This window comes from Sminthopsis crassicaudata, chromosome 4, assembly GCF_048593235.1.
Source record: "Sminthopsis crassicaudata isolate SCR6 chromosome 4, ASM4859323v1, whole genome shotgun sequence".
Classification (NCBI taxonomy): domain Eukaryota; kingdom Metazoa; phylum Chordata; class Mammalia; order Dasyuromorphia; family Dasyuridae; genus Sminthopsis; species Sminthopsis crassicaudata.
Window position 1 is genome coordinate 400,412,499 of NC_133620.1, and position 23,507 is coordinate 400,436,005.

Below are 23,507 nucleotides of genomic sequence, written 5' to 3' on the forward strand. Positions count from 1 at the left end.
TGTGCCAGAATTCCCGTCTCATATCCCATTATTGCATTAATGGCCTCCAGGGCCTAATCTCACATATCTTTTCATAATAGAAATAGCTATCGGTGAACCAGGCAAAAAGGAGTTCTTCAAGATCAGTCACGTCCAGCTCTCTGTGACCCCAATTGGGGTTTTCTTGGCAACAATCTTAGCGCAATTTTCCATTGCCTTTTCCAGTTCATTTACAGGTGAGGAGTGGCAGTAAACAGGGTTAAGAGACTTACCCAGGGTCACCCAGCTAATGTCTCCTGACTTCCAGGTCGATAGTATTACTGGGCCACCTAAATGAAGTTGAATGATCATATCATGCAGTTACTCGTTAGTCTCTGCCAAAGCCTCCCCTCATCCTGGTCCCTATGGTCAAACCTTTCCAAAACCTGTAATGTTCTTTTCTCCAAATTATCATCCTTCTCTGGGAGCAGGTTTCTTGGGGAGCTTCTGGAGGCAGCCTTCCTTTCAATTCAGTTTCAATAATCTCAAAATGCAGCCAGGAGTTAAAGTCCTTTACTGTCTCTTTCCAAATCTTATCTCCTTCACTTGGCGCTCGGTTAGTTTTCTGGAGGCCTTCCGGAATTGGTTTCAGTGCTCTCCTGCCACCACTTCTCTGTCTTCCTTCTTTCTGCCCGACTTGTGAATCTCCTCAACTGAATCCTGGCTCTGAATCTCCTGAAATCCTCTTTGGCCCTGGGAGCTTCTTGCTTATATGCTGCACACTGAGTGCACACCAATCATTATATCACTAGGAAACCATTATTTGTTGTAGGATTAAATAAATGCTAAATTAGACTTAACCATTGTCTCCTCAGTTCCACTCAGTACCTTGTTTCAAGTTCTGGCCCATAATATCTCCTTGTAGGATCAGATCAATAATACTGAACCATGCTAAATTAGATAATTATTGTCTCTATCCATTCCAGTGACTTAGCACCTTGTAAGAATTCTAACAAAAACCTTTCCAAAAGAAATGATTAATGTGTCCGTGAAGGGGCGTTTAACCCTAAGCCCACATAAATGGATGCAGAATGCATAGTCAAGAAAATAATACATGTTGTGACTGCAATGATGTACATGAAAAGAGCAACCATAAAAAAGTAAAAAATGAATATGACAAAATTATAAAGAACGAGTAGGTTTCAAAAGAAAAGATATAAGAAAGTAGTCTTACCTCATCCTTCTGCAGAGGTAGGAGGTCTACAAATATTGCACATGTTTTCAGGAGGGTTTTCAGAATGCTATTTTTCCCCCTTTTCTGGGTTTGTTTAGTTTTTTTAAACAAATATCAAGGGTTGGCTCTCTCAAGGAAGAGGTGAAGTATGTTTTTTTAAGATGTCTATAAAACTTAATTTTCAAGAAACCTGTACCTTTTATAAAAAAAAAAAAAAAAAACAAAAAAAAAAACAAAAAACTTAATCCCCCTCCCCATCCTTTTCTATCAGTGAACCAGTTGCAGAACAAGTTCATCTTTGGTTAATCTTTTGGGGGTTTCGTTTGAGTCCTAACTAAAATCCATCTTCTACAAGAAACCTTTTCCAGCCCTTGTTAATACTAATGCCTTCTCTCAATTTCCCATTTATCCTCTACATAACTTGTTTCCTCTATTATATTGTAAGCTCTTTAAGAGCAGAGACTTTTTTGTCTCTTTTTTTATACCTTAGTGTTTAGCCCTGTGCCTGGCACATAAGTGCTTAATAAATATCTACTGACACTAAGTATACAGAATTTCCTTTTTTAGCACTGTAGGAGAAACAAAGGAATTCTCTACAAAAACCTACTTTGCTAGAGCAAATTCTCAATAAGCTCTCATTGCCCTCTTCTTCTCCCCTTCCCTCCCCATTAGACCACACCTACAGAGTTTCTAAACAATGCTTTTAAACATCTCTGGCTACCTCAAAGAGTCCTTGATGGTGAAACCCAGCTCTGACTCCCTTGTGGAAGAAGTCACTGCTTGGGAGGTAGTAATAATGAGATAAAACTGAAGCTTTCATCAGAGTTCCAGTTCCATCTTTATCAAGCATTCCAGCTCTCAAGTACAAGCACCTTTTAGACTTTGTTCTTCTCTAGCTATATTGTCCTCCTTTTCCAAGAGTAACCACTTAATGAACCAAGTTAACTCCACACCCATCTATACCTCCAAAAACTTCAAAGAAAGAATAGAACTCATGTTTAAAAGCAATGTACACAATACCAACAACTTTTGTAATAGCAAAAAACTGAAAACTAAAAGGGAATGGCTGAAAAAAAAACCCTGATACATGTTTATAAGGAGCTAGAGGTTGTAAGAACTAATGCAGGTGGAGGTTAAATTTATGCAGTAACAGCAACAAAAAAAGAACTAAGAGATGGAAGGCCTCTGATCAGTTCAGTGACCGTATACAATTCAAGTGATGAAGTGTCCTGCCCACCTCCTGACAGAGAGGTGAGAGACTTGTGGTGAAAAGTAAAATTTTGGACATAGCCAATATTAGACAAAGAGTAGATTTAGGAGGGATCAGACATAGGGCAAGATGGGGTGATAAGAGTTTATGATTAGTAAAGAGATTTTATTGTTCTTGGAAATAGAAATATAGGAGAAGAGAGAGAAGGAATGGGAAGGAAGAAGGGAACATTAGTTAAACATCTTTGTACAAGGCATTGTGCTAATCATTTTCCAAATATTATCTCATTTGATCTCATATGAGTAATAACAAGGGATATTGCCTAAGGGCAAATGTCCTCATGTGTACTTGAGGTAATAACTTTATATAGTGCTTTAAGATTTACAAAGTGTTGGGAAAAAATCTCATTTTATCTTCATGATAATTCTGATAGAGATGCTATTATTCCCATTTTACAGATAAGGAAATGGGGACAGATAGAGGTTGTGACTTTTCCAGTGTTGCTCAGCTAAACAAAAGTCTGAGGCAGGATTTGAACTCAGGTCTCCCCAACTCAGCCTTCCTTCTAACTGTCCTGATAGAGTGGAGAAGCAGGTCAGGGAATGCAGTTTTGTTTGTGTTTTCTACAGTCATTTCCTTGTTGTCTCCCCTAAGGACAGCTCCTTGAGCTCCTTGAATTCAGAGACTGCTTTTGCCTTAGTTTTTGTCCCTAGTGATTGGCATAGTGTCTTGTACATAGTAAGTGCTTAATAAATACTTATTGAGTATTGACTCGATTAGACTCAGCTAGACACAGCTTTTAGCAAAGGAGCATTTACTAAGGAAGGAATAATGGGAACGGTTGGTACAAAAGTTTATGCTGCACTCTTTCACCAGTATCTATAGATATAGATCCCAGGGAAAGTGGGCTCAAGCTTATTTTAAATAATATTTAAATACTTATGATCAATGGAAGTAACTAACAGCTCCTAGAAGTGTTTTTGCTAAAATTCTGTTTGTGCTATACCCCTTTATAGAGCATAGAGCTTCTTTCTTCTTCTCACCCAAATCTGTCAGCTTTATGTACAGGGAATTGTGCTTCAGGTTCTGCTCATTTTACATCTTTTCCTGTTTCTCTGAAGCCATCCCTTAGCTTTTCTTATAGCCTAATTATATCCCATCCCTTTCAGATGCCATAAGTTGTTCAGTCCTTTTCCAATTGATGAATATCTCCCCAGTTTCCAATTCATTGCCACCACAAAAAGAAGCTTTCTTATTTTTAAGGAGAGACCCAAATACCTGACCTTCAGAACCAACACTGGAGATTGCCTTCTTTTGTTAGTACACTTAGAGGAAGTGTGAAGCTTGAAATTTTTGAAAAAGGCTCAGATCAACTCATACTTCTTACCTATCCAAAAATCTGAATTGTTTTTTCACTCCCATCCTCCCTCAGGATTGACTCCTCCTTTTCTCTGTAACTTAAACATTAAAGGGAAAAACCTCAGACCTAGGGTAGGTGGTCTCTCTTCTGCCTCCTTGCTTGGAGGCTAGTTTCTCATTTTAGGAAATCTTCAAAAATTTTTGTTATGATTGGAAAGCTGCCTAGATTCTGCTTCTTGATCCTGACAGTTTTATTAATCATGATATTTTTCTCTCCAATTTTATGACTCCTTTGTTCTTTCTATTACTCAGCTTATTGTTTACCAAAATCTAATCTGAATCTAGTACTTTAAAATTAAAGTTAAAATGGAATTGTGGGTAAAGTAAAAAAGAGAAGTCACATATCATCACAGGATTCAGAATTAAAAGAAGGTTGAGAGACCATCTAGTCCAACTCGTACTTAAAAAAAAGTATGTCCTTTACCATCTTCCCAATTCATCCTGCTTTTCTTTGAAAGATGTCAAGTGAAGACAAGGACTTAATAACTAATAAAGCAACTTTTCAACTTCGTAATAACCCTAAATGTTAGGAACTTTTTACTTCCAGTGAAGCTAAATCTTCCTCTCCTTAATATCCACAAAATGCTCCTCCTTCCATTGTTCAGCTAAGCTGAATAAGACCAATCCTTTTATGGAGTGAAGATCCTTAAAATATTTGAGAACTGTCATCCCACCCCACCCCCATTTTCATGTCATTTTCTCCAAACTAAATTTTATTATATTTTTTCAGATATTCAGACAGAATAATTTCTAATCTAATAATATTTTGAGCTTAAAGTCTACTAAAAGCTCCAGGGTTTTTTTTTGTTTGTTTGTTTTGTTTTGTTTTTTTCTCATATTTCATAATTTAGCCATGCCTTTATGACTTTATCCTTGTGCAAATGATTTTTCAATGTCTGAATTTACATTGATTTATTCATCCAACAAACATATAAATATTTATTAAGCACTTTCTGCATGCTGAGCACTGTTATTTGTGCTGTAGGCAATATCAAGTTTAGACTTATTCTTACCTTCATGGAACTTTGTAACCTAGTATATTTAATCTTCATTAAATTTAAACTTATTAGACTTGACCCATAGTTCTAACCCGTCGTTTTTGGAGAGTGGAGGGTTAACCTATATCATCATCCACTTTGTTAGCTATACCTCTCGACTGGCTATAGTTGCTTGCAGTACTATCTTTTGCATCTCCCCTTGCTCTCAAAAAAAATTTACATAAACATCAACAAAAAGATTTTGAAAGTGTTCATTCCACTTCTTTTTCTGCCTATAAATTACAAATAAGTCTGTTTCTTATTAAATCAGGTATAAAAAAGATATAATGATATTAACTAATTAAGATTCTACTACCTTATCCCAATTGATGAAGTCCCACCAAACTTTGATTTCACACAAGTAACACAAGTAATTTGCACAATATTTTAGGATCATCTTCACAAAATGGTAGTGCATTAAGGAGAGAATTCTCAGGAGGAAGCTACGGGACAAAACGGCAGCCTATGACCTCTCCCTCAGATGGTTCGTTGTCCTCGGGAGGTATGGACCAAGGAAGTGATGTGCCAGCAAGGGACTATGACCGAGAGGTGAGTGTGACAGAAACTAAAGACTATGGATGGAAATTTGGGGAACCGCAAGAATTGGGATCTGGTATTAGCAGTTCATAAATGTATATTAGAATTCAGTATTCAGTCTGATAAAGTTTGAAGTAGAGACGAAATGTATGGATGGGGAGAAGTTGCAATACAGAGTTTACTTAAATTATTCCATCTTGAGATCAGCCTTTAGCAGTTTCAGTGAATCACTAGTCACTCTTACTCTGTGAACAATGAGACCAAGTAACTTGGGTTTATAAGCTAGAATTTTATAGGATCCCATACCTTGAAAAGGAGTTTTTCAGCTAAGTCAGTAGTCTGGCCTGTATGAAAAGAGCACACATTTCTAAAGTGCTTCCATGAATAGTTACCTCCATGTACTCTTCTTTCATGTACATACAATAATGCCTCCAGAATAAAGATATTGGAAAAAGTAAACAAAATTATCAAAGTGGAGGGAGAGCAGTAAGGGAGGGGAGTCTCCGGTGGAGGCTCGTGCATATCCCACAACAATGTTGTGATTTGGAGTCAGAAAAACATGGTTTTCCTGCTGTTTCCTCATATGTAAAAAGAGATAATGCCTTTACTCCCTCATAGTGCTATTGTGAGAATCAAATGAGATCATGTTAAGCACTTTGTAAACCATAATGTTCTATATAAATGTCAGCTATAATTATTGCTCATCAATAATGTCCTAATTTTTGGGGCTGCAGGACTCTGACTCTCCAAGGCATTCTACAGCTTCCAACAGCTCCAACCTCAGCAGCCCTCCCAGCCCCATTTCTCCTCACAAGACCAAGAGCCTCTCTCTGGAGAGCACTGACCACGTGAGTTGGGACTCATGAACTGCTTCAGCATTCAAATCAGACATCAGACCGGCTTTTCTCCCACGGCTACCCTCCACTCACCCTATTCTCTCGCTTTCATCTCTTCCCCTCACTTCTGCCTGAAAATTATCTGGGGACTGGTATCAGAAGGGAGGTGGGAGTAGGAAAGATAAGGTTTACCTTCTGATGTGATTCAAAGATGAATTTTGCCCCCAGATTTAACAACAGCTGCAAAAAAAGGGCAAACTTTTGTCAAATAGCTGCCACAGATTTCTATTTGTATTGATTTCATTTCATACAATTACAACTGCTTTCATTATCTTTCACTCCCTTCAAAAAAGGTAGTATAAATAGATCAGATAACTAAAAATGAGTAAGATTTAAATGAGCACTAGAGTCTCATACTGTAAGATAGCACAGTGAACCCATAACTTTGTGGGGAGAATCAGTACATCCAAGAGCATCATAAAGCTTTCATTCAGCCATCACAATTGAATGTTAATCTGATTGTTACCAGTGAATCCTTATTAATTAAAACAATACATATTTTACTACAATACAGAGTTTAAATACACAGATTTAAGAGTTAAATACTGATTGTATATATTAAGAGAGAAGCATCATGTATTCAGTAAAAGATGGATGCATATTTAAGAGAAAGAAATCCTTTAATTTAAAAGAATTGTGTTGTTTCCATATGTTTTCATGCTAAATAATTTTAAATGTTGAAAAAACCATTTGATATTTGTTTGAAAGAGAGAGCTAGAGAAAGCAACATTCCTTTTGGAAGATTGTGTCAGAAGAACATTTTAATTTCTCTTGTCATCAAAGACATGTCTTTCCTATTTTTCCATACTAGAATTAAAGCCATTATCTTCATTTTAAAGATTACGCTTCCCATCTGTTATATGAATGAAGAGATAAGATTTCTTGCCAACCTCTAAACTCCTCCATCCCAAAACCTACAGGGCAGTCCTTAAGGATCACAAAAGTGCTTCTTTTTCTTTTTTTCTGGAATACATTATGTCCTTCCCCCCCACCCCCACCCCCTGCATTACTGTAGTTTACAGCAGAAAACAATTTCTCTAGAAGGAACTCATTTTACTTTGAAGGGGAATATTCTTCCTCTAAACTGAAAGCAGTTTACCAAATAACTAAAACTTCAGTCAACTAAATGCATACATTTTAAGCAGCCTCAACCAAAACTTTTCTTAATTTCATCTGAGGATAATTTTTAAAATGTTTAACACAAAAGATGTTCATGTTTAGTCAGTTAGTCATCCCAGAATTGTCAGTTCTGCCAAAATATCTTTCAAGCTTCCTTCCAAGCAGATTTCTTGCTTGATTGGGTTGATTGTGCTGTTACTTGCATTTTTAATTTGCTTCTTCACTATTTGGGGGCACCCCAGAAAAGTCAACTGAGAATAGACCAAAGTCCATTTTCTCACAATCCAAGTTAATCTGGAGTTTTGTACTTTTGTCATGAGATGGAGGTCTGAAACCATTTCCTCCATCAGATGACATAAGTAGAAAAGGGAGGGAGGAAAAGAAAGAGAAATCAGCTCCTTGGATTCTCCTTACATGAGCTTCACTAAAAATTAGAGATTTACAAAATTGCTCTCCTTCCAGGGACATACACTAATACTCCACTGTATTAAAAGAATTTTTTTCCTGCATCATAAATTGGGATTCCAGCATTTGTGCTGATCATTTGACCACTGATAACTATGTGTTCATTATATATTCCTGTGGTAAGAAAAGTGTCAGTTTTATCAGTCTGTCCAAGTTTATACCACTCTGAGGGAAAACGTGCAGAGCTTTTTAGGGAAAGAAGAATTGGGCTAGGGTTATTTTATAGGCAAACAAATTGAAGAGTTTTTTAAAATTGCAGTCAGTGCCATTGGGCATGCTGGAGTCTATACCTGATATAAAATTATTGTATTTTATTTTATCACAGGCACACTTGTTCCAAAGTACTAGTCACCTCCAAGTTATTTTACATTTGGAAAAATATATAAAGTTTTTGCATTCTAAGAATTATTTAATATGCTGTCTATACAATTTGACTTGTTCAGATATTAAGTTTGTACCTTATAGTTCACTGTCATTTGAATCTCACATTTTTCTAAATGTGGCATTTAGCATTAGAAATGATGGAAAACCAGCAAATGTTTTAATGTTGTTGCCCAGTTCTGCTGCACTTCATCACCATTGTGATATAAGGAAGACAAAACAGACGGAAAGAAGCCCCCAGGGAGCACCTTATTTTCAGTCTTGCCTTTCCTACTTCAACTCTTCTTAGGGATTTCCCTTCCTTAAAGGATGTCTCATATCATACCAGTGAACTCTTAGGTTCTGGGCCAGCTTGTGCCCCTCCTGGAAGACTGGGCTCCGATCACCCTGCGAGATCTCCCCCAAAAGGAGAAATTAATAGAATGCCCCTCAGAGCCTGGGCAGAGATCTGCAGGTCATAGCTTGTCCTGCTTGTCCTGGACCAGGGAGATCACTTATACTTTCTAATAAAGAATTGTTTGTAGAAGGATAATTTCAATAGGAAATTGATTGAAATTCCCCGCCCCAGGCTCGTTGGGCAAGAAGAGACTCTCCTCCTTAGTTAATCTATTGGTGGCATTTATCCTGGGCCCATATTTGATCATCATCTCCCCTAGTAGCCTAGTGTAATACATTCAGGACTATCTGAGCAGGTACCCAAAAAACCACCAAAGAATCTCTGGGAAAAAAGGACCCAAAGAAAGAAAAATAACCTTGTTGACCATTAGAGGAGGCCAGGGGACACGAATGAAAAGATGTGGCCCACACGGAATCTCTCCTTTGCTGCGGGTGGCTTGGGGGCTTGTGGAAGGAGCACGTTCTCCTCTTGACAGACAGGAGAGCCATGGCTTAAAGGGGCTCTGCCCGGCATCTGTCTAAGGTTGGGAGCAGTGGAGCATGGTTCTAGGCCGGGGCATCTGCACAGCTCAACTATGAGCCTGCCTGGTCATTGTCTGCCCTTGAATTTAGAGACATTTTATCATGTGCTTTTGGTGGACCCATAATTTATTCAGTTTTTGCCCAAACTAAAAACCTCAGAAGTTGCTAAAGTAAGTTGCATTTGTCTAATTATTTAAAAACCCAGCTATTGCCTGTGATTTGGGCACTTTTCCTTCAGAATATGGCGTTATAAACTGTTGTCATTTGGCTTCCAAAAAAAATTCCTCATTCCCACATTTAAGCGTTGGAGTTTGAAATCTCTATTCTTATACACATCCTCAAAGCCCTTGAATTTAAAACAGTTTTTGTAACAAAAGTTTATCACCATTCTTACTAGGCCTTTCAGCTCTCCTCTGCCTTTCTTGTGGTCAGAAATGTATCTTATCACTTAATGACTGAATATTGCTGAATTATGTATTTGAAAAAAAAAAAAAAGATTTTGAGTCTGATAGAACCATGATTGATTGAATTTATATTGAACTCTCAGGTATTGCCTGTAAATTGATGGGGGGCTGAGGGCAGTCTTCCCTGACTCCAGCAGGAAAAGCACTTAAAGCTGTAACTGAGCTGAATTCGGTGGCTTTTGAAATCATCAAAACATTCTGATCTTGAAACGCAGGTGTGCTTGGATAACACACTTTATGTCAATTCTCCAGATGTGGAAGCATCTGAAAAAAATCAGTTTAGCTTTAATTTTTATGTCTAGGAACTTCTGCTAAGCCAGACTTTATAAGTGACAATGGTGGCCAAATGCATGGGAGAGAATCAGGTATTCTTCTCATTCTTTTCTGTTCCTACTCTTCTCCTTCCTCCCATTTCCGTCTTCTCTGAACTATATAAAGAAGTGTTTGACATTTCATTTTACCCATTTTAGAACAACATTCCCTGTTGTGACTTCAGTGACTTAATCCAGGCCAAAGTTCTTAGACTAATTCTGCTTGTTGAGATGATGGATTGGGGGAAGGGGGTGGAATGTTCAGCATTCAGTTCAGCAGGCCCAGGACTCTCAAACGTGAAACCGCCAGAGAGGCTTTGTTTTCCATTTCTCTGGCAATCCATCACGGAATCTGTGACTCTTCTCTTCCTTTCCATCCACATTTGAAAATATGAAACAAAAATAGATCTTCTGTTACATGTAAGAAATAGCCTGAGTTATGGGGGGAAATATGATAAAAACCCAAACCATTCTTGGCATTTCAGTGGGAAAGAAAGTGACCTGCCTTTTTATGTCTGACAGTTTCATATCATTTATTTTTTAAAAAATATTTTTAGGGTTTTTTCATTGTAATATTATTGTACAGTTTTGCATGATCTAGATGTAATCACTTTTTTGTTTAGAATATAAAAGCTGACAAATCTGTGTGGAGGGGAAAAGACACTGCTTTGGCCTCTTATCATTTTTTATTTTATTTTGTTTGGGTTGATGCCCTTGATGTTGTAGGGGACTTTGTAAGAGATTCTCTGCTACCAAACAAACAATGATGTGGATTCTTTTGCACAGAAATATTTAAGGTGAGACAGTCAGAAATGTAATGAATGACTTCCTCACCAGTACTTTATGTTGGTGACACACTCGATATTAACCTGACTTTGATGTATTGCAATAAAACAGGGAACTGTTAGAAATGTGGGTGTTTTGTCTTTTTTCCCTCACTTAACATTTTTAAGACGAGTAACGGAGAAAGGAAAAGGGACAGATCTTTTCATCTTAGTTTCATCACGTGACGGCCTTCTCACCCGACACTGCCGGGGCTAGACCGCAGGCCCGGGGTCAGAAACGCCGGCGTTCTAGCCTCAAACACCTGCTGTGGGATCTTACGCCAGTCATTTTTGCCCCGTTTGCCTCAGTCTTATAGCCAGAGTGGGGGTGGTCCCAGCGCCTGCCTCCCAGGCTCCTTGCGAGTGTGCAACGAGCACCCGGTGCAGCTCCCGCCCCTCGAAGACACAATACAAAGGCTGGCTGTCGGCACGCCGCCGGGACAACTCAGTCACTGTTCCTCGTTGTCAGGCTGGGTTTTACATGTGTATGGACAGTCTTGTCTTCCTGCTGCCCAGTACCAGCCTTGACAGAGACCCCAGTCCTGCCTGGCCCCTTACAGAGAGACTCCCCAAGTGGGCTGGGACATGTTTCTCCTGTTTCCTGAATGACAGAAAGCCTGGCCTGCTTTCAGAGGGACCAAACCTTTTGAGTAGGAAGCTCTGCCTCCCTGGGGCGGCGTCTCTGAAGAGGGCCCCGGCTTGGGCGCCATGCCCACTACTCACCTTCGTGTGCTGCTGCCCGGCGGCCGTCACGGTTTGGGAAGCAAAGGGACGCGGAGAGTCCTGAGGCTGCGAGGGAAGGTCAGACCGCGGGGGGCCAGAGTCACACCCGAGTCCTGATCTCGCCCCAGACAAGCGCGGGCATCTCAGGGCAGCCCCCGTGGTTTGTGAAGGGACCCTGGAAAGCAGGGAATGGTCAACATCGAGGGCGGTGGGTGATGGCCTAAGTGGCCCGAGATTAGCTGCTCCTGGTTCTTCCAGAGGAGAGCTCCTAAAGGTAAATGGGAACCCTCCTCTTTCCTCAGCCTAGAGACACATCTCACACTGATCCTGAATCCTAGAAACTGTATCTCCATTAAAGGAGACTGGACAGTATGGCTCCTACAGTCCAGTTAATTAAGTGGTTGTCTACATACGTAGGTTCAAAACTCATCACTTCCGGGAAATAAATATCAGTGTTTAGAAATGCTGCTTTTTATTGAACAAAAATGATTTCCTAAGTAGTTCTCTTTTCTGATCTCCGTCGGCCTTCTCTGCCTTCTTTGAAGGAGTCTTCCTCCTTAATGCAAGAACTTAACCCAGCGAGGCTGTGATGCTTTAACCCAGCAACTAAGCAGCATGCAAAACGTTGCTGTGATGCTGTCCGGAAAAGTCCATCGGGTCAGCTCTCTTCGTGTAAATTCAAGTTTCAAGAGTCAGTGTGACAAAAAGGACAAAGCCCTGGACCTGGCGTCTTGGAGACCTGGATTCACATTGTGCCCCAGACACTTAGTAGCTGTGTGACAGTGGACAAAGTTCCTTAACTGCTCTCTACCTCAGTCTCCTCATCTGTAAAATGGCATTTGTGGCCTCTAACGTTCTTTCCAGCTCTAAACCTCTGATCCTGTGATCAAGAAATAAGCAAATGGGCAAGGCACCTGCTGGATGCTCGGGATACGAGATCTCCAGGAGCTCTCCAACTTGGGAGTGGAGAGGAATAAGACAATATGCAGTTACTTATTACCATGAGGCAGAATGTGCTAAATATACAAGAGTGATAGTCTAGATAAAGTGGGATACGAAATAGGAGGAGGAGATCCCTGCCGTGTTGCCTCTCCAGACTTACAGCAGGAGATCGGGGAGGGCATTCTGGAAGGGGCAGTAGCTGAGCTGGACACTGGAAGAACAGAAGAGTTTCATCAGGCAGAAATGTGGGAAAGAATTCATCCCCAGCATGGACAATGACCTGCGTGAATCCTGGACGTGGTAGAGGGCAGAAGGAGATCCAGGATCAGCAATGAGTCCAGTTTTACTAAAATGTAAAGTCTGAAAGAAAAGAGAGTGAGATGAAATCTGCTGACAAAAAGGGTTTCTTCTTTTGTGCGATGCTAAAGAATTTATATAGAGAGAAATGACCTGGCCATACATTTAAGAAAATTTTTGTAGTAGTTGTGTGAAACGAGAGGAGACTGGAGGCAAGAAAAGCTATAAACATATAACAATCTATGCAATTGGTAATGAAGATCTAAGCTGGGCGGGGGTGGGGAATGGTATGCGGGTGACAGAGACAGAGAAAGAGAGTTATTACTCAAAATTTTCAGTCCCAACTGATCAGGAAGTTGGTAGCCCTATAGAACAAAAAACAGAACAGGGAAGCTAGGAAGATGATAGGTGCGTTTAGTCTCAAACACGTTGCGTTTGAGATCCTAGGGGGTTAAGATGCAGATGTCAAGCAATCAGATATAAGGAATTGGAGCTAAAAGAAGCTATCAGGATACATAGATTTGGGTACCGTGATGCATCAGAGCTGATGACAAACCATGGGAGAAAAATTAGTAACTGACAAAGAGTGCAAAGGGAGAAAAAAGGGTCAGTAGCAGGTTCTTGGAGAAACACCAACATTTGGGAGAAAAGAGCTGGTGAAGGACTGAGAAGAGAGGAGGAGTGCTCCAAATGGAGTAAGAATCAGGAGAGTAGGAGCAAGAAGAAAAAGAAGGGAAGACTATTTGGTTAGGCGGGGGGTTGGAGAGGGGAACAATTGTATAAAATGCTGCAGAAAGGTTAGAGGAGGAAGCTTGAGAAAAGGCAACTGAATTTGTCCATCTCTTAATCCAAGTTGTCAGTCTCCCCAGAACCAAAGTTAGGAGACACCTTTAAGACTATCTCTTTTACAGGGGATCAAAAAAAAAAGTCATCTTTGAGAACTAGCTACAGTTTTAACCATAGACTGTGAGCAAAAACTTTTCATTTTTCACATGAGAGTCAAGTTGCTTGGCACAGGGATTGGTATAAGTTAAATTCATGTGCATGTGTAAATAGTGTGCCCATGGACACACGAAAGTACCAAACTCCATAGACAAACTACTTTAGCAATCATCTAGACTTAATCTCTGCTTGGAAAAAAGGATCCTTATATAACCAACAAATGGTCCTCCAGCCTCTAATACCTTTGGGGAAGAGGAGCCCACTCTCCTCTAAGTCTTCCCATTCCTCTTTGGGACAGTTGAGGTTGCTGAGGAATTTTTTCCTGACATCCAGCCTAAATCTGCCCTTTCTTCAGACAAACAAATAAAAACCACTTTTGCCACAACTTGCTCCTTGCCCTATTCTTTAAGATCACTGGGACAAATCTAATCTCTCTTCTGCCTCAGAACCCTTCAGGACAACTATTGAATCTTCTCCCCACTTCCCACCCAGCCCCCCCCAAGTTTCTTTCAAGTTTCTTTAATCCATCCTTATATGCCTAAACTCAAGGTCCTTTATCATTGTTTACCTTAATTAGAATCCCCCCCTTTTATCTTTTGTTATCCCTAAACTGTGGTGTCACAAACTAAGCAATGTTTGAGGCACTGTCATACCAAGGCCAAATCCTTCTAGGATGCTCTGCCTCTCTTAATGCAGCTCGCCCACTTTATCTCATATTAACCTTGTAGTCCACTAAACCCCCCAAATCTTCTTCAAACTACTAACGAAGTCCTGTATCCCATATTTGTGAAGTTAATTTTTGGGGACCTAGATATAAAGCTCCATATTTATTTATTACTATTTTAACTAAAGTATTAACATTTTAATATAATGATTAAACTGGTCCCACAAAGCATGCTGGACAAATTTTCATTTCAAGTGTAAGACGGGATTTCAGGAGCAAAATTCACTATTGCTTATTTCACACTTCTAAAATATAAAAGTACAAAAAAAGTATTATTTCAGAGAACCAAGTAGCATAACCTAATTATTATCATAACTTCATAGCACTGAATCTTGTTCTTTTACTTTTCTTAAAACTGTTAAAAAAAATCAGTTCATTGTTTTCAAATAAAAGTATAATGTTGTCATGGAAAATAACACTGGTTCTAGAACCAGAAACCTGGGACGGGAATCCCAGCTCTGTTCTTTATCTTGGGCTTAACCTTATCAAGGCTCACTTTTCATATATGTAAAATGAGGTTAATATCACCCGCTCCATCTTTCTCCCAGTTTTGTTTTCTTTTTAAGGGATGGTGTGTTGTAAATGGTAAAGTTCAATGACAGTATAAGTCGTTATTCCGGATTTATATGTCAGAGTGAATCAGGACTATACACTTAAAACTGACAGTCAGAAGTCCAGAGTCTCGTGTCCGTGTAAGTTTGACAAATTGCTCAAAGTTGGGACACGCTTTTCTGCAGTCGCTTCACCCTGTCTGTCGGCTCTGTCCGTGATGCTTTGTCACGGGAAGCTTTTATGTCTGCGGACGTTTCCTCTCTGCTCCGTGAGCATATGCAACCGTAGAACTGTTGGAAGAGCCTTGTATAGTCTCATAACCCTTGAATACAGATTGCTGTCAGAGAACGAAGATTAGAGTGGAAAGAGATTTGGATTTCGCACCCAAAGACCTGAATCCCAGCTCTGCTCTTTAGTAGCTGGGTGACCATCTCTGGTCTCCCTGCCTGCTCGTGGGGGAATCGGACAAGATGTTCTCTGTAGTCCTTGGCGGCTACAAAATCCCATTTCCAACATTAAGTAACTTTCTCCTTCTTTATAATCTAAATTAAGAGTTTATCCTGAGAAGTCATCACTAGTCGTGATCTTCTGTTACCTGTCGATCAGAGCCATCCCAGTTGGGAGCCGAAAGACGAAATCTCGCAATTTCAGCAATCTCTCTAAGAGGTTGAGCGGAGGCCAGTAGCCTCCACACCCGGATTTCTCTTCAGGAACATCTAGTTCCAACCCAAGTCCCCCAATCATTCTTAGTTAGGTCCAGGCTTTGGAAGAATGAGTTTGGCCCGACACGGAGCTAAGGCAGGGGGTTTCTGCTGCACAAGTTCAGGGTGGCTCTCGTATCTCCCCAACGTTGACTGCTCATGTGCCGAGCACTTTGTAATGAGCTGGTGTCTAAATAATGAAACACTGCTTGACCAAATAACACGGACAACAAGCCACCGTTAATGGTCCAGTGACCCCTTAAAGTCTTCACACTCGTGAAATTTGTGGTTGGTCCAAAAACAGGCCGGATGACAAATCCTAAGGATCCAAAAAGATGTTGAAATGCTAAAATGCTAGTAAGATTTGGATATTGGGACGTAGTTTAACATGGCTGGAGACGAGAGGGACAGTGTCGTCAGAGTCCACCACAGGTCACGGAGAGAATGCGGAAGCAGATGAACTTGGGGAGTGGATCCGCTGGCGGGCTGTCATACTGGCGGGGACCTCCGTTTTCTGGATAACTTCTAGAACCCTCTTGGTCTCTCTGAAACGGCAATCAGTAACCCCCCCAACGTGCCGGGACGAGTGCTGTCTACATGCTCTGTTCTGATTCCATTTCTGACCAACATGAATGAATTCACTGCTAGGATGAAATGATGAACGGGGTCACTCCGCCATTTTTTCTCATCTTGGAGCTTGTGGGAGAGGAGAGGGGCGGCTAGAGTCTGAGAAGCGGGGAGAGCAAGTTTCAGGGTTCCCAGGCGGGAGGGAGGGATGAAGTGCCAAATACAAAGGCATGCTGAATGTGGAAAGGGGGCGGCTGCCAGGAGGGGAAGCAGCAGTGTAAAGGCTCTCTTGGCTCGCGGCAGACAAGATGATAATTAACTGAGGAAGAAGGCAGAAGAAGTTTTCCACTTTCCTCCTGTTCTCCTTGCCGAGGAGGAGGATTATCTAGATTGGGTGGAGAGAACAAATATGGTAACAGATTATACCCAAAATGGATAAGGAAATAATGATGAGTCACCTGGACTAGGTGAACTAAAGCCTTGACTCCAGGTATGATTACTGAGCCAGTTGTGACTAACGGGGCGATGTCACCTTAAAGGCGTCCCCTGAGGTCCCCCAGGACTGAACAGCATTTTTCTGTCAGACCCGAGCCCAGAGCTCTCGGCCTCGGCCGCTTCCTCCGGGACAACGTCATCGTTCAGAGCACCCCGGCGGTGAGATCAGATCGCTCCCTGAAAAAGGTCTCTCAACGGGAGTCTGCAGTGAGGGACAAGTAAACCCTGCTTGGTTTCAGGAAAAAGTCTTTAAAAAGAAAATTTCCCCAAAGTTGAGTGGGTTGTCTGGGGAATTAGTGGGTTGCCTGTCAAGGTGATCCACCCTTTGTCTGAAAATCTCTCTGAAGGACTGGGTGGAGTCCAGGCAAGTTACCTGGTGTCTGCTGAGCTACCTTTTGTATTTATTCTAGAAATACTTAAATATGTTCGTGTCTCCTCCTCAAATGCAAGGGGCTTGAAAACAAGTATTACTTAAATTTAATCTTAATTTTTTTGGGTCTTTCTATCTCCAGTAGCTAGCACAGTGTCTGGAACAGGGTAGGCTTGTAATGTTTATGGGTCCAACTCTACACTCTGATCCTGTGAGGGCAAACTTTAAATAGGGATTAAAACACCACCACCACAAGTGCAAGAGGGGGAGACAGAGCCATGTGTCTGGCAGAGGTCTCAGGGTCTTAAAGCATAACCACCGGCATTTACACGGTGCTTTCAAGTTTGCAGAGCACAAGCCCATTTTGTGGAGAAAACTGAGGCACAGAAAAGAGAAACGACCCGTGTAGGGTCACCCAACGGGCATGGGGGTGCCACGGGTTCTGACAGAACCAGCACTCCATGCACAAGAAGCCCTATGTTCCTAGGCGCCGGTAAATCGAGAAGTGAGTGCAATTGGACCATGTTGAGAGGAACAGAATCCTGAAACGGGCAAGTGAGGAATGGGGAGGGCCTCCACTCTGGGACTCCGTACTGGGAGAGCAGACTGGCCCATGCACAGGACCAGACCAAGACTCCCCTTAGGCCCAGCTGTTTGCCAGGCAGGGCCCGGCCCAAGCAGGCCCCTCGCCGGCCTCCCTGCACCCCACGCCTCCGGCCTCCCTTTTCACTTACTGCTCTTGCTCTGTAAACAGGAACTGCTCCTGGAAAGGATGTGACAGCCCCCAGCCCTTCTCCCTCCTACAAATTGGGCAGGACAGCCTTAAAGGCTCATTCTGATTGTGAGTCTGCAGTTTGGGAAGCCCTTGGGGGGGAGAGGGAAGGAGGCGCTGCTCCCTTCTAGAAACCAACCCAGCAGAGCAAACACTCTGGTAACGCCACGGCGGTTTCCTGGGCTCTGATTCTCTGACTTGGGTCTTTTGGGGGATGTGATGAGACCGCGACACTGGTTTCAGAGAAAACACCCAGGTCTTTGCTTCGGGAAATTATGCTTAAGTGAATGGATAGTGGGATTTGTGAGCAGCTCATCAGCAACTACTTGATGCTACAAACAAGTCTTCAAATGAAACACTGCTCGCTTCTGTCAACTTTGTTGGCTGCTGCCTCAAATAAAAATACCTCCTTGCAAGTTTTAATGGAGCCCCAGATCTGTGGAGGTTAAAATAGAGGGCATCTGTCCCATGGACCATTGAATGGAGGGCCCCAGACCCCACGTCAACAACTTCTCGCTTCAAGCCCTCATTTCAGGATTCTCCCAACTTTAGCATTCTGATCAGTGTGGGAGTGATAAAGCAATTCATTTCTTTGACAGGCTTACTGTACCCAGAAAGATAGGTGTCACTGGGAAAGAGTTTCTAAGGTGGCTTGGGGTAGAAAGAACAGCAAAGGATTTGGCTAAAATTGGCAGAAAAAGATTTGAATTCATTTCCACTGCTTGATGGTTTGGTGACTTCACCTGCTGAGAATTCTATTTTAGAAAATGCCAAAAAAAAAAAAATATATATATATATATATATATACATATATATATATACACACACACATACACACACACACACACACACAGAGACAGAGTGTGTGTGAGTGTGTCCTTTCCCTCTGACATCTCTCCAGGGTACCATCTGCTCCTCTGCCCCCATCTCTGGGAAAAAGCCAAGTGTAGACACACTTCTCGAGGCACAAAATCTTGGTTCAAAATGACCTTAAGCGTCCGCCGAGGCTGCTGCTTACACCCGTGGCACACACACCAGTAGGCTGGAGCCTGAGGGACTGGACTATTTGTAGTCTTAAAGTGTCACTGATCCTGGGGTGTCTTACATGAACAGTTGTCTTATTTACAAAGCTGAAAGTTCAACCATTCCCTGTGCTCACAATTTCCCACTTTTCATGCATTTCCTGTAGCAACTGGAAAAAAGCCTTATTTCTTGTGGCAGGCCTGGCTTCCAGGACTCGTGAAGGGGCTCTGGCGGTGCTGGGGCGAGGAAAATTCATTACCCTACCTCATCAGTGCCTGCCATGTGCTGTGCTCATTTACTAATTAATTTTCCCCAAGTTACACTTCCATATTTGTGAATACTCTCAATCCCCAAAAATGTCAAAAAGATTTTGGTTTTTATCACGGCCTGTAGGAGCCTCCTATCCATTGCAGCCAGAGGCAACTGCTCTGGGATTGAGGGGTCCTAGATTACCTTTAGGAGCAGCCTTGTCAGAGTTTTCCTTGTTTCCTCCCCCACCCCCATCATTTGATCTCTGAAACCCACCTTCTGTGCCCTCCAGCCCCTTTAGAGGCTTTGTCCTCTCTAGGACCAGGGCCTCCCGGGGAGAGCTCCGATCCACAGTTACATTTGTGGGTTCACGCCGAGGGATGACTAGATTCCATTTCATCTCTTCCTGGTTCACGAGTCAGGCCCCTCTGGTCAGACGTGGTCATGGATAGAGACCAAGGTAGGTGATGGGGCCGGCAGCCTCCTGTGGTCGGCTTCTGCCGGTCCCTGATCTGGCAGGTGGAGGCAGAGGCTCCGTCTGGCCTGGTCCCCATCACTAAATCCCTCCGAGGCTGCAGCTGCAGGCGCATCATGGTCGGAGTGACAGGCTCAGAGGCAAAGGAAGACAAGCACATGGCGGCCCGCCGAACTCCACAATCAGTGTTTTATTGAAACGCGTAAGTAGTGGGACAGTTACACGGAGGTACAAAACTAGCATTCCCAGCCTCGGGCTGTACCTGCACAAGGCGCCCCTTCTCTCACAAAGACTTCACTACCTGAGGGTGAGGATGGCAGTCGGGGTCTCCTCTCCCCCTGCCGTTTCCTGTGTCTTTTCTTCCCCTCTCACCATCCCGAACCAGAGGGTGAGAAGCCCACTGGTGTACATTCAGCGGTCAGAATCTCCTAAGAGCCAGCTTGCTGGCAGGACGGTGATTGGGTTAAGTAGCTTTTTGGCACTGTCCTGCACAGAATTCCCTCTCCAGCTGCAGCCAGAGCGGAGAAAGGAGGCAAGGAACATGGGCGCGTCGGGCGCGCACAGACACCCCCCCACATGTTGCACTACAAGGTCCAGAAAGTCCTGAAAGGCTTTTTCTCTCTGTGGTTTATGGGGGGGGGGGGTGCACTCCCTCTTCTACAGTTAACATTCACATAAGGAAAACCCCTATTTAAACAACACACACAAGAAAACAAAAATCAAATCTCTTTTCCTCCTCATCTTTGTCCAAAGCTAATTCCTAGAAAGAATAACAGTAGTGGGTTTCAAGAGACTTGCCATGGTTCAGTTTCCTTCCTCCTCCTCCTCCTCCTCACCCCCCCCACTCAGCACAGAGCCAACCCAGCAGCACCCACCCCTCGCCCCAATTCCCTCCAAGCTTGTTCCTACAAGAGAAAACACCTTTTCAGTAAGTAGAAGGTTATGGGTTTGGTCAGCACCAACACCCACTGGCTATGGACTTTTAGCTTCTGGGACAATGATTCTCGCAGTGATTTGCGGGAGCCGGAGGCGACCTCTCCTCTGCTGGACATGAGGGCGGGCCTTGCGACGAGGCGCTTACTGCTTCTCTGCCTTCCTCTTGCAGTAGTTGCTGTAAGTCTCCTCAAACATGGCTTTACAGGGGAAACAGGCCTTCAGCTTGGAGCAAATGAGGAACGAGCCCCCCATCTTTCGGTGGAGGGAGTAAGTCTCCTCTGGCGGGGGGATGAGCCGGTGCTTCAGCATGATGGGGATCAGGCCGTGGATCTTCTCCGTGGTGCTCTGACTCCCAAAATCAAAGGGTGAGTCGGAGGCAAAGGCCTCCCCCAGGATCAGGATGGCGTCTAGATGGGCATCTTCCATGGCCTGGGGCAGAGGGAAGAAAAGAGAAAAAGCTGAGTGGGCTTTCAGGATGCGACTGGTCCACAGAAGTGGGGAGGCATTTCTAGCCTTGCTTATCCTCGCCAAGGATGCTGCAGTTTACTACTGACCTCACCTCAACCATTTAACTCTAAATTAACTAAATCAAAATGTAAGGAAATGCAGCTGGGGCCTATGGCCGGACACTTCTGAGGTGACGGGTACCCGAGGAGCCTCCAGGTCGCTGCTGCTGGTGCAAATGCGGGGCCTGGGTTTACTTGGGGCCTGGTCTGGCCTGGGGAGGCCCTCGGCTCACCTTCACTTCGTAGCCTGTGAGGAACTTCATCTCTATCGACTTTTTCAGCACGGTCTCTCGGTCCCGGTCGGCCGCAGCCCTGATTATCTAGACACACGCAGGTAAGGGCCTGGCTCGTGGCCCGCTCCAGCATTCGAGTCCCCCTGCCTCATTCCCCTTCCCCCCGGGGTTAGTAAGTGATGGAGGGTGGGGATGGGGTCTTGATACTCCCCCCCATTTCATCTAGCAGCCTTCTGAATGCCCAGACCCACATCAAAAGCGGGGGGGGGGGGAGACAGAGGGGTTGTCTCACAGAATGTGAGGCTGGTCTGGGGGAGCCACAGGCCAGCGCCAGTCTCCTGCAGTGGCAGCCACAGCCAGGACTTCTCAAAGATGGCTCGTTTCCTGGCGGGGGAACGGGCTGGGGGGACGCCCTTTAACCAGAATCGCACCAAGGAGCTTCACGTACGTGGGGATTTCTCAAGCCTCAACCACCAGCCAAGTTCCCACATTTGTCATGGGAAGGAGCTACGCTACAGGTGCAGGCCCAGACAGAGCCTGGAGGCCAGGCTGCACTGAGATCCGGGGTCAGCTCTGCTCACGGGCCCTTGTCTCTGTGAGCAGCCTTCCATACCTGGATGTAAAGGTCAGTGAACGACTCGTCATACTCCCGGGTTGCTCCAAAATCGAGGAGAGCTACCTGGAGAGGACCAGAAAAAGTCGGCAAAGTGAGAGGAGAGGCTGCAAAAGGGCTCGCCAACTCCCACCCCAGCATCCCATGGTGACAGGCGATGGCTGCTCTAAGGGACTGTGCCCCATTCACCATCCTCCTGCCTCCCAAGGCTTGTCAACTACAACTTTGTGCCACTTGCGAATGAGCAAAGGGCAGAGCACACCGGGGCCAGGCTCTTGGGCCCCTTTATTCTGGGACAGCAGAGCCTTGGGGTCCTTACCTTGTGCTGCTGGGGATCATAAAAGAAATTAGACCAGTTGGGGTCAGTCTGCATGACATGAAACTCAAACAGCTCCCTCAGACACAGGACCAGGATATTGTAGCAAATCTGGGGGAGAGAAGGGCAGGAATGGGGAGCAGATGGCACCCGCCAGCATGGATCTTGGGATGCAGGGAGTGCTGTCAGTCACCCCCTGATGGGTGAGACCTGCCTCCACTCCCTGCTCCTCAGACTTATCTCAGAGCCTCTTGGGGGCCAAAGCAGCCAGATGTTTGCCTCAGGGTGACATCTGACTCAAAAGGGAAAAGACGCAGCATTGCAGGAGACCCCACGGGTGTGCTAACAGGCCCATCCCTCTATTCGCCCACCCAAGGCTCTATCTGCTTCATGCTGCCGCTCTCCCTCGTCCTTCTCTCTGTCCCAAACGCATGCTTTCCATGGTCACAGAAATCATTTTTAAGATTCTGAACTCTGCAATGCTCTTTAGAGCACAGGTTTGGACTGGGGCTGTCCAAAGGCAGTCACCATTCGAGTCTCCAAAGGCATGAAGGCACCTTGAGGACCTCATTCCACCTGAGCAGCCGGCAACTGTGCTCCCCTTTGATTGACCTGACGTGAGTCCCTGCCCCGATGCCCGGCCACACGGCCAACACCCAGCTCGGGGCCTGTGTGTGTGTGTTGGGCAAAACATGTCACGCTGGGTCATTGCACCCAAAGACTGGGCCTTCACTTCAACCAATGCATCTTGACCCACAGCATGCCAGGGAGTCAGGGAGAACTTTGACATACAACATGCACATCATCCCTAAGGGGCTTCCCCTAGTGCCCCCTGTTGCCCTCCAACGGATTATGTGCTCTTTTCTCCTAATGGTCACCATGGCCCTGGGTTCAGTAACTCTTAGCACACACTGCCTGAGCCATGCAAGCTAATGCCCCCCCCGCCTTGGCCCCTGCAGATGTTCTGCTCTTCAAGATGGAGCTGGGGGCAGCTCCCACCCCATCCCCTCACTCCCATCACACATCCGGGAGCTTCCCCAGTGAAATACCTCGTTTCTAATTTCCTGGCTCAGCCCTTCAGCCTGGTCCAGGGGAAAGCCAGTCACCAACTCGGTGGTCAGCACGTGAGGACTACACAGCTCATCTATGACTTCCGGCACATAGAAGAAGGGGTGATCCTTTAGCAGCTCCCTAGCAATCAGAGGCACGGCGGGGAAGAAGGGTAAAGTCACTCCCCAGCCGGGCTCTCCAAGGAGAAGGTGACATTTCACAAAATAGAGCTGGTTTAGGCCTCTTCC

The 23,507-nt window shown here is 44.1% G+C and overlaps 2 protein-coding genes across 12 annotated transcripts in view; one reads left to right on the forward strand and one right to left on the reverse strand.

Annotated features, from left to right (window-relative positions):
* Positions 1–10,860, forward strand: part of CDC42BPA (CDC42 binding protein kinase alpha) — a 328,754-nt gene extending 317,894 nt beyond the window's left edge. For all 11 annotated transcript variants that reach the window (XM_074262585.1, XM_074262586.1, XM_074262589.1 and 8 more), the window contains 2 exons: positions 5,250–5,407; positions 6,130–10,860. In XM_074262585.1, the coding sequence (XP_074118686.1) occupies positions 5,250–5,407; positions 6,130–6,261 (290 nt within the window). In that variant the 3' untranslated portion in view covers positions 6,262–10,860. The remainder of the gene's footprint in view (positions 1–5,249; positions 5,408–6,129) is intronic.
* An 8,920-nt stretch (positions 10,861–19,780) lies between these two features.
* The window catches only part of COQ8A (coenzyme Q8A), a 50,254-nt gene continuing 46,527 nt past the window's right edge, over positions 19,781–23,507 (reverse strand). The window contains exons 11-15 of the mRNA XM_074262597.1: positions 23,259–23,400; positions 22,213–22,320; positions 21,894–21,959; positions 21,281–21,367; positions 19,781–20,970 (exon numbers count right to left, since the gene is read on the reverse strand). Of these exons, the coding sequence (XP_074118698.1) occupies positions 20,683–20,970; positions 21,281–21,367; positions 21,894–21,959; positions 22,213–22,320; positions 23,259–23,400 (691 nt within the window). The 3' untranslated portion in view covers positions 19,781–20,682. The remainder of the gene's footprint in view (positions 20,971–21,280; positions 21,368–21,893; positions 21,960–22,212; positions 22,321–23,258; positions 23,401–23,507) is intronic.